This window comes from Tupaia chinensis, unplaced genomic scaffold (assembly GCF_000334495.1).
Source record: "Tupaia chinensis unplaced genomic scaffold, TupChi_1.0 Scaffold144276_1, whole genome shotgun sequence".
NCBI classification, from domain to species: Eukaryota; Metazoa; Chordata; class Mammalia; order Scandentia; family Tupaiidae; genus Tupaia; species Tupaia belangeri.
In genome coordinates this window covers 2,012,292-2,023,956 of record NW_006204133.1, presented here as the reverse complement: position 1 = coordinate 2,023,956, position 11,665 = coordinate 2,012,292, and the positions used below count along the sequence as shown (strand labels likewise).

At 44.7% G+C, this 11,665-nt stretch overlaps 1 protein-coding gene across 3 annotated transcripts in view; it reads right to left on the bottom strand.

The window, feature by feature from the left end:
• Positions 1 to 11,665, bottom strand: part of VWA3B (von Willebrand factor A domain containing 3B) — a 288,347-nt gene that overhangs the window by 131,862 nt on the left and 144,820 nt on the right. For all 3 annotated transcript variants that reach the window (XM_027767524.1, XM_027767525.1, XM_027767526.1), the window contains one exon: positions 7,525 to 7,623. In XM_027767524.1, the coding sequence (XP_027623325.1) occupies positions 7,525 to 7,623 (99 nt within the window). The remainder of the gene's footprint in view (positions 1 to 7,524; positions 7,624 to 11,665) is intronic.

Sequence of the window (11,665 nt, the reverse complement as noted above, 5' to 3'; positions counted from 1 at the left end):
GTTTACCTGCTGCTGACCCACTTCTCCATAGAAACATCCCCCCAGCTGTTTCAGCTATCATTTATTTGCTCTTCTGCTCTCCCCCCAGTGATATGAAACCTTAATTGGCACACTGTGTATGTGTTCCACTTAAAAATGGAGAAATTGGGCCAGCCAGTGGCGTGGTGCTAAAGGCAGCTGGAAACGACATGGTTGACTGGCGGCTTTAAAATCACACTGGGCACATGTGAGCGCATGCCAAAATCTCAGGAGGAGAATGGAGAAGGGGTTGTGGTGTACCCATCCCCCCTGAGAGGGTGATTTCTCACTTTCCCATTTGGTCTCTCTCCAGCAAGTGTACCCTAGGGCAAAAACCTTACCAAAGGAAAGAAAGAAAGAAAGAGAGAGAGAGAGAGAGAGGGAGGGAGGGAGTGAGGGAGGGAAGAAGGGAGGAAGGAAGGAAGGAAGGAAGGAAGGAAGGAAGGAAGGAAGGAAGGAAATAAGGAAAAAAATGGAGAAATTGAGGCATAGAAAGGTAAAGTCTCCCAGGGTCACCAAAGCTCTTTAGTAGTAAGACTGGAATTCAAAGCCAAGTTTTGGTATTGGAAACAGTGACAGATGATTTGTTCCCCTGATGTGCAGAAAAGAATATCTCTTGGTAAAGGTCAACTCTCAGTAAACATTTGAGTCTCAGGAAAGGTGAGTTCCCCTGACTATTCTCCCACCATCACGAAAGGTCAGCTGCGAACCTTCGGAAACCATCTCCAATCATCCTATCCCACTATCCCTAATTATCCTATCCCTCTATCTCCAATGATCCTATCCCACTATCCCCAATCATCCTATCCCACTATCCCCAATCATCCTATCCCACTATCCCCAATCATCCTATCCCACTATCCCCAATCATCCTATCCCACTATCCCCAATTATCCTATCCCACTATCCCCAATTATCCTATCCCACTATCCCCCATTATCCTATCCTTGTGGTTTGGCAGTGCTGGGGGTCCCTCTCTATCCCCAATCATCCTATCCCACTATCCCCAATCATCCTATCCCACTATCCCCAATCATCCTATCCCACTATCCCCAATCATCCTATCCCACTATCCCCAATCATCCTATCCCACTATCCCCAATCATCCTATCCCACTATCCCCAATCATCCTATCCCACTATCCCCAATCATCCTATCCCACTATCCCCAATCATCCTATCCCACTATCCCCAATCATCCTATCCCACTATCCCCAATCATCCTATCCCACTATCCCCAATCATCCTATCCCACTATCCCCAATCATCCTATCCCACTATCCCCAATTATCCTATCCCACTATCCCCAATCATCCTATCCCACTATCCCCAATTATCCTATCCCACTATCCCCAATTATCCTATCCCACTATCCCCAATCATCCTATCCCACTATCCCCCAATTATATTATCCCACTATCCCCAATTATCCTATCCCACTATCCCCAATTATCCTATCTCACTATCCCCCATTATCCTATCCTTGTGGTTTGGCAGTGCTGGGGGTCCCTCTCTGATCGACTCCTTGGCTCCTTCAGCCAGTTCCTAACCTCCACTTCTAGCTCCTAACCTTCACTTCTAGCTCCTAACCTTTGGTCTATAATCCTTCCTTGTATATTTTCTCACAATGCCCTAGGGTAGCAGGGTGATGAGAGAGAGGGGATTGGACTCACCACTAGCTGGCCTTGGGCACATCACACACTACTGAGGAAGACAGCTGGTTAAGAGGTCCCCAAGGTCTGGTCTCATCCCTGCCATCACTTATACACAGCCTCAGTCTGTACCTGGCTCCAGTCTCAAGCCTGTGCCTTCCCATAACCTGCACCTCCACCTTTGTCTTCTCCTCTCTGACTGCCAGCCGGTTTCCCAACCAAACACCAACCCAGCCTATTGGGTTGTCAGAAGTCATGAGTAATTTTGCCTAGAAAAAATATGTCTTTGTTTTTCCAACAACCCAGTAGTGGAAGGGCTGACCCCATCCATTTTGTCACTTGCCAGGTCAGAGCAAAGCCCTATGCTGCTGCATCACCTGAATTCTGTTCTCATTTCTGAGCACTTGCACTGAGAGCTCCGCTGGGGCCCTCTCCTTGCACTCCCTCCGCTGGGGCCCTCTCCTTGCGTCCCCTCCACTGTTGCCCTCTCCTTGTGTCCCCTCTGCTGTTGCCCTCTCCTTGCATCCCCTCCACTGGGGCCCTCTCCTTGCATCCCCTCTATAGTCAGACCTCTGAGGTAGGTACTATTATGATCTGCATGACTTACCAAGGATTACTGGCCACTGCTCCTCATTCTTATATACTAGATTAGAGATAGCTCAAATTCTGCTAAATTTTTTTATTTACTTATTTATTCCATGAGTAAGAGAGACAGACACAGAGAGCACAGAGAAAGAGAAAGAGACAGAGATACAACACCCCCACGAGGTCTTGACTCCATTATTCACCCCCAGTCTCAGGCAGCCTTGGATCATGGACACAGCATGCCTGATGTACTTAGGGAGGTTTCTGGACACAAACAGGTAACCTTCCCGTGTGGGCCTGCCTTAAAGGGCATCAGGTTTTCCCACCGTCTAGCCCCTGATATTCTGCTCATCTTATAGATACAAGGAGTCTTCAAAAAGCTCAGAAAGGGGCCAGCATAGTGGCTTAGGTGCTGTACTCCCATGTGGTTGAACATAGGCTACCAGATATTACCTCATAGATTTGCTTGCTCAGTACCTATCTCCCCACTAAAATAAAAGCTTCACTGCCTACAGGCACCTCCTCTGTCCTGCTGGCAGTGTGTTCCTAGGCAGACAGCAGTGCCTGACACTTACAAGATGCTCGGTAAATATCTGTGGACAGTAGTCATGGCAACATTGTCTCATTTTCTCCTCCTAGCAACTCTGTGAGGAGGGCATACTACCTCTAAGCCACAGATGAGGAAATACATGCTAGGGGTCACTTGCCCAAAGTCATTCAGATGGGCAGTGTGGGGCGTGAGCTTCTAACCTAGGTCTCTGTCACTCCATCCCACGAACGAGAGTACAAGCACAGCAAGACTCACATGTTAGCTGTAAGCCCCCACCTGCACCCAGCCCAGGTGGGCCCATCATGCTGCTGGCATCATGTTCAAGTGCCCCAGAGTCATGCTGGAGGGCTGGGCAGAGGGAAGGGGTGCTCTCGGTTGCAGAGGGAGTGTTTCCCTGCAGTGGGCGTGTACTCTCATCCCCAGCCCGTGAGGATTCCCTTTGCTGGTTTCCATCCTCACAGCCCTGAAGAGCAGAGTCAGAGGCTGATGTAAATCTCTCGCTGCCTCAGCCCGATGAACGGTGGCCTTTCCAGCCACTTACTCCAGTAGCTCCTCAGGGCCATGGAATGGTGAGCCCACCCTGTCTAGCTCCTGTGAACAGAGAGGAAGCCTTTCTCTGCCCCAGGACTCCACAGTCCATTCCATAGCCAGCTTGCTCCAGTCTCTACGATGAGGCCAAGCAACACACCTACACTTCTCTCCCAGTCCCCGCTTCTCTACGTCTAAGCGGGTGTGCACCCAGAGCTTCCTTCCACTGCCAACTTCAGCTTGGAGCAACAAGAAAAAAAAGCAGGAATCCCGTTCTCACTGCCCAAGTCTGCTTGTGCAGGTTGACTGTCCTATGCCTTCCCCAGCCCCTCGGCCTCACACAGCTCATGGGAAATTTTATCCATTATTTTCTATTTAAAAATGGAACAGAGTTATCCCTGTGGTCAGGTGGTTAAGGGAACTGGATCTTGAATGGCTGGCCATGCAGTTTAAATCCGGGCCCCTCTGGCTTGAAAAACACACCAGATGTATGTGTGTCCCAACAAGATGGAGAAATGGAGCCCACTCTGTGGCCTGTTGGTTAAGGGAGCTGGTCTTACATGGCTGACCAAGCAGTTGGAGTCCCAGACTCAGTGGCTTGAGAAATATGGACGGCATGTGTGCAAGCATGCCCAAAATCCCCAAAGAAAGGCAAGATGGAGGAGAAGGGATTTCAGCGTGACGACTCCCTACAGTAGGGGGTGCTTGATCCTCTCTTTTCTCTCTCTCACATGCATAAGCATATGTGACCCTGTAACCAAAAAAAAGAAAAAAGAAAAAAAAAAAGAAAAAGAAAAAAAAAATCACGAAGAATGGAGGAAAAAGGATTATAGCATGACCATGTGCCATTGGGAGTGCTCTCGCTCTCGCTCTCTCTGGCAGGTGCACATGCTCTCTGGCAATTTTCTAAGAAGTAGAATGGTGTAAATTCCTTTGTCATGTCCACTTTCTTGATTTCTGCCAGGCAATCCCCTAACTTTGAAGAGGTCCCCAAGTGACCAGGCCCAAGTTGCTCTGGGCTTCACTAAGAGGCCCTGCAGTGTCAGTTCGCACCCACGGATGCCTATGAGGGGCATCCACCTAATGTTGCCATTCCACTGAGGCAGTTCAGTAAAGATGAATATTTCTAGACTCCTCCCTTTAACCTGATTACATTGAAGGACTTGTATCACTTTGTAATGCTGCTCTAGACGTTCAGTAAACAAGCAGTGAGCTGGTGTCCATGTTACTGAGGTCGGAACAGTGTCTGTGGGTGTTCAATTCTGCTGAATATTTAGAATAATGACATTGGTCTTATACATGCAGTTCCGACAAAGTCAGTGAAAATTCAAAGCCAAGTGGAGACTGAGTGACACATCTAAATATCTTCTTCACAGAATGTGAAGATCAAATATCCATTTCCTTTTTTTTCAGAGAATCTGAGGGATAATACTAAATAGGCTGCATAAATGAAAAACACAGATATGAATAAGAACATTCTTAAAAATTTAGAAATTGTTTTGGGTAATTTGCATATTTTGGACTCCAATATTGTTTATATCCTTGGTTCTGCGTCTTGGTGTGGACCATCGACCCTCTGAGAATCTGGTGAAAGCTTCAGAAAAATGCTTTTCTGCTTTTCAGAAAAATGCATGATTATACTTTTATATACTACTGGGAGATCTGAGATCTTCGCAAGTCCGTGATGGACTGTGGATCTGTAGTCCTTCTCAATGCAGGGGCCAGAAGGTGGTGCAGTGGTCGTACAGCACGGTGCCATGCTGGACTCACGTGAGAGGGTCCAGGGTTTGCATTCTGAGGTCTTCCTTACATGCAGGGGTATCCATGCCTGTAATCTAGACTGGCTCAGGCTGGGGGAGCATCATGGTGTGAAGACCCTATTAAATATGCCTCTCTCTCTCTCTCTCTCTCTCTCTCTCTTTCTGTCTTACTCTCTGCAGAAATAAATAAATACACTTAAACAAAAAACAACTTAGGACATCCCCATAATGTAATGGTTAAGTGCTGTGCATGAAAAGCTGATTCTACATGGCTAACCATGGTTCGAATCTTAGCTCCAGTGGCTTGAAAAACACATGGATTGGGGCTAGCATGTGGTGTAGAGGTTCAGGTGCTAGACTCTCACATGGCTGACTATGGTTTGAGTCCCATATCTGGTGGCTTAAAAATTATGTTGGGCATGGGTGCCCAAGATCCCGAGAGGAGACTAGAGAGAAGGGATTGTGGCATGGCCATCCTCCCTGGGGGCTGATTTCTCACTTTTCCTCTCTCTGTTTCTCTCTGTCTAACTCTGAGTGCACGTGTGCCCTATGGCAAAAAAAGAAGAAGAAAAGAAGGAGGAGGAGGAGGCGGAGAAGGAGGAGAAGAAAAACACCAGGATTTTGTGTGCATGTTCTAAGTCCTGATGGGATAGAAAAATGGAGGAAAAAGGACTGTGACATGCCTATGTCCCATTGGAGGGCTTTCCTCTCTCTTTGACTCTCTTTCTCTCTGGAGAGCTCATGTACCTTCTGGCAATTAAAAACAAAACAAAAAAGAATCCTCAATATACTGCTTTTGTGACATTATGTGTAAGGGAAATAGTAGAAACAGTCTTCCCCTGGCACTACTGAGACTTGTTTCCAAAACACAGATGGATGGGATGATCCGCTCCTTGGAGAGTCGCCCACCCTGTTAATGTGGCATTCAAGGCACGTCACGACCTCCCCAACTCGGCTTTCTTGCCTCAGCCCTGGCTCTCTTCCTTCACTGTCCCGGCTCTTTTTTTTTTTTTTTTTTTTTTTATTTTCTGAGCACCCCACATACTTCTACTCCTCTGTCCCTCTGACCAGGACGCCACTAATTTCCTCTGTTCAGAAAATTCCTTCTCCTCTTTCCAGACATAGCTCAAATGTCCCTTCTGGTGGAAACTTTTCTGGTTTTCTTTCCACCTTATACAGCAGAACTCATCACTGTGTGCTCCTCGACAGCGCGGACAAGCCCGTCCCTGTACTGATCAAAGTTAGCTGGATGTATTAAACGCATTCCCTTTGCAGCCTCAAACCCTGGCACCACACATGGAGCATAGGAAAGACATGATTAACTGCTTCTGAATAGAAAATACAGTGGAGTTGACAAGTAAATCATTCACATTCAGATTTCACTCTGCACACCACCTTCCTGCCATAAATCCAGAACTGTAGTGAAATCCAGTTGCTTTGCTATTTAAGCCCTGAACCCTTTGACATAGGGCATTTCAGAAGATTTCCATAGCAGTCTGCATATGCAAACATCTTACAAGGAAAGATACAAATTGATACTAATTCACCTTAGCAGTTCATTTACATTGTGCTGGCCTGAAAATCCTTATATTTATTTAATGCCTGGAGTACTAGTCTTTCATTCACAAAGCTCAAATAAGATGAACAGACGCCTCTAGAACTTTTCAAATATTTTCTATTCAGGCTAAACAAACAAAAACCATTTCACAAGAAAAGCATGACTTTGTTTAAATCAGTGCTAAGTTAAAATGAGGGCTAAAACCAAAGACATTGCACAGTGACATGTTTAAATTTGGAGTCCCTAAAGGAAAATAAAAATCAAAAAGATCTTCTCACTCTTAGTTTGTAATAAAATATAAACCAGCCTTTGATGGAAGGCAGACACTTCCTTTCATGGGATTGGTCTCCAGGCCTACGGGTGTGTGTCACATTAAACAGACAATGTTCACTGTCACATAAATTCTCTGCAGGGCTTTAAAAGACAAAGAAATTCCTCAGTTTATTTTCTTACCTCGGTCCTAGGTTTCTGAGCCAAGAAAGCAACCTCTCAACTGCTTTTCTATTTTTTTTTTTTTTTTTTTAGAGAGAGAGATTTTTGTTATAGGGCACATGTGCTCACCAGAGAGAAAGAGAGACACAGAAAGATATCCCCCCCACCCCAGGGGAGGGGATGGCCACACCGCAATCCCTTATCCTGCATTCTCCTTTCAGGATCTTGGGCATGCACGCACATGCACCTGGCGTGAGTTTAAGTTGCTAGGTCCAAGACTTGAACTGTGGTCGGCTACGTGGGAATCCAGTGATGTAACCATTATACCATCTGCTGGTCCCTCCCATTTTTTGATGGCAGTTAAAAATGTTCCCAAATATATTGTCAGCATTCACTTTCAAAGTGTCATGAGTCCCTCTTCGTTTCCAACGTTGTTAAGTACCTGGTCAGGTCTCCCATCCGTCAGAAGGTAGATTACTTGTGTTTCTCTATCAGCAAAAGCAATCTGCAGGGCATCCAGGGTGTTTGTGGAACTTCCAGTCTGTGAAAGAGAGTGATACCGAGGACACACTTAAATCTCAAAAAAGATCTCACAAAAAAGTGATATTTATTTTCTATTCCTGTACTTGTGAAATAAAATATAAATAAAAATTATATTAAGCTAATAATTTAAGCCCAGTGATTTAAAAAAAAAAATCCCTTGATGGACCATTAAATCTCTATGTAGGCAGCCTAAGAACTGCTAGAAGCCAGAACTGTAGATTTCCTGTCTTGATGACAGAGATTTCTTTCTTTTTTTGGGGGGAGGGGGCTGTATTTTTGCTATAGGGAACATGTACTCGCTGGAGACCTAGAGATGGAGAAACAAAAAGCAAGAAATCACTCCCCAAGGGGGATGGCCATGTCACAATCCCTTCTCGAGGGATCTTGGGCACGCACACACACACACACACACACACACACACACACACAGTATGAGTTTTAAGCTGCCAGATCCAGCACTCAAACTGCAGTTGACTACATGGGAGTTCAGTGATGTAACCTTTGCATCATCTGCTGATCCTGATGATAGGGATGTTAATGTAATTTTATCTTTGTGTGTTTCTTTGTGAGATGCTAACTCATTTACTGATCACTCAGCTGACAACGGAGCTTAAACATGCAACCCAAATATTCCCTGGTGAGGATCATGTTTGTCTCAAACCAGGATTTACTCATGACGCCCGATATTTAGTGAGTGTGGTATCATTAGCAATCAAACGATAGCCATACCGACATAGCTAACATAACGTGACTCCATACTGGTTCTGGTGAAACACATACCTTCAAATGCATGAACACACTTTTAGGTCTTATGTGAATGTGGTACTGAATGAGAGAATTTAAATGTTCTCATTTACATATGTGAGAATAAAAACTAAGTAACAGTTTATAAATAACCGTTAAATAAACAAGTTAAGGCCCATGCTCTCTCCTATACATAACATCAATTGTACTGCTAACTACAGCTCGTATATATATATATATATTTTTTAAATTAGACACACATAGCATGTCAAAGGAAATAATTGATACATAGATTTTTAGCAATCTTTCAATGACATTAAACAATTATAAATTAGAAAATCTTTTAAACATTTCATCAGTGTAGAAAGGAAATGACTTTTAGGTAAATGTAAATTTACTAGAATATATTCTCCTTAATAGGCAAAAGTAATCCTTAACAAGAGACTGTCATGTATGAAGAACCTTAAAAGAACTCATGGAAAATGCATATTATGGAAGAACTATGCATAGGCTTCAAAATGTTTTTGCACCAGAAGGAGCCCATACTTCAATTACATTTTCCACAAACTTAATGGAATTCCATCATACAAAACTTTGAGTTACCCACAAGCCTCCTTAAACCTCCTCCTCATCTCAGTCCCCATGTGTCAGTCCAGCTTTAATTATAAGCAGGGAGGAATTTATGAAAAGAACATCTGGATGGCTCACAGCATCAGCAAAAAGGCAGAAGAAACTGGCTTGGAATCTTGCCCCAGGAGCAAGGTCCCCAGTCCTGCAGACCTGCCTGGTGGGGCTCCACAGCAGAACTGCTATTGAGCATCGGGTCCTGCACCTTGCCTTGCCAACACTTGGAGTTTCAGGTGGGACATGGATCTGTGCCCACTGCCACTGCCACCACAGGAGCTACGTCAATCTATATTTGGTACCACTGACACAGTTATCCCTGCCAGATCCACCATCTGGAGTCACATTCTCAGTTCAAAGCCTAGTTAGTCTTCTTTTATTTAAGACTTTAAAATTTTTTTTAATTTATTATTACTATTACTATTATTATTTGTTCAATTTGACCAGAGAGAGATAGAGAGATAAAAAGGGAAAGTGAGAAAGCAAGCCACCAGATCTGGGATTCACGTCGGTCAGCCATGTGGGAGTCCAGGACCTTAACCATCACACCACCTGCTGGCCCCAAAGCCTAGTTATTTTGATTGGTGGTGCCTGAGTCACCTTACTTGCACCCTAGCTGAAGGGAAGCCAGAACCTTCAACCTCCATAGTATGAACAGGCTCAGGCACCCATACCAAGAATCAGGATAAGAAGGAAGAGAGGCTAATGGCCAAAGGGATGACAAATGTCCACCACATAGCTAACCCTCTCCCCAAGACTGCTCCAAAGCCTTATCACATGCCACAGATGCCCTCCCCATTAAGAGTCTCCAGATCCAACTTGAACAGATTCTATGCCCTGACCCACCTCGTTACTCTCTCCAGGCTCCTTCATTTGAATTTATTCCCTTTAATTTCAATAAATAATTCATAAGCACCTAGGTACCACATGCCAGGCATTTTGCTTCATCTGGGACATAACTTACAAAGACAGACCAAACTCTGTCTTAAGGGAGTTTCACAAGACAGTGCTGGAGGCCTAGAAAACCACCATCAAACACCGTGCTAAAAGCTATAAAGATTATGCCTCACACAGATCTATAATATCTTACTCTACCTGGGCTGGCAGCTAAAGACATCTCACAGCAGAGGTGGTACAGAAGACTATCAAATGATGTTATGATCACAGGCAAACACAGAAAGGAGGGGCAGCACTCTAGATTCCAAATTGTTTCAAGTTAGCAAGCAGTTCTATACCTGTAAAGCTCATATTACAAGGCTAGAAAAATGATGAGGGTAGCTATGATTAAAAAAAAAAATCGGGCCCAACTTCCATGGTACAGTCAGTAACATACTGAACTGCAGTGCTGGAAGCCATATGGTCAACCATGGGTTTGGATCCTGCCCAGGTGGAGGTAGGCTCCATACACTGAGATCTTCTCCCCCATCCTCTCTTCATCCTATCTCCTTGACCAGCAGCCAGTCTGGCTGAGCCTTGTGAACATCTCACGGCTGTCCCATTACCTGGAATTGGCTCATGGTTGGGGCTGTTCTGGAGGTAGGCATCCTTTTCCCACCTCAACATCCCAAGATCAGATGTACTAAATTAATAAACAAGCTTCGGTGGTTCTGCTCATCAATACCCTGACCTTTTATTGTAACCTTCAAGGATATATGTAGAAACCAGACCCCTGCCTTGGAGACAGGGAACTTGTGCAGATCTTACAGGTGATGTACGCACTCTTTGATCTAAACATACATAACCAGTGCTCGATGACAGCAGGGATCATTCTCCACCAGGCCATCAGCAGAGCACCCAGTCCTGCTTATGTATGTAAATAAATTCATGTCTTCACTTGCTGGACCTCCACGCATGTCTTTGAAATCCATAAATTTACAGGCAAGCCCTTTCAGATTTGGGGCTCCCCCAGTTCATCAGGGTGACCTGAAACACAATGGGGGAGTGCACACGTGGCCAAGAGCCTGAGAAGCTGATGGCTGGTGGAAGGGGATTGCAGCAAGATGAGATTCCGTTAGGGTGCTTTTCTTTTCCTCTCGCTCTCTCTCTCTCCCATGTGCAGGCACTCTATCATAAATAATACAGATAAACTTAAAAAGCATCTGAGTACTTGGTAGGCTGAGAGTTCTTTTCCTGTATCTCTCACCTTGTGGCATAAGGATAGCAACAACAGGCAGCCTAGGTTCATGCTGTCTACCCCTGCAGACAGAACCAGGTAGGAGTTAAGTGGGAGCCCCAACAGAAGAGGGCTCAGAAAACTAAACTTATCCCTGGAAATAAAACCCACAAATGTGAGCCAGAATTAATATGCTAAATCTAAACAGTGACTACTGACTGCCTACTAAATGAGAAGATTTAAATGAGAATCATCTAATACAATAACCGTATTTTCCACGATACAATTAAAAAAAAAATACTCATCATACCAAGACGCAGAAATACCACACTTGAATGAGAAAAGCAATCAGCTAATGCTAATACCAACAAAGACTCAGAGATCTCTGAAACAGTAAACAAAATCTAATATTCACACTACCCAATTTTCAGGAAAAAGAGAGCGGGACTTAAAAACTATTCAAGAGGTAATGGTTGGGGCCAGCAGGTGGCATGGTGGTCAAGGCACTGGAATCCCACATGGCTAATTGCAGATCCAGTCCTTACCTGGTGGCTTGCCT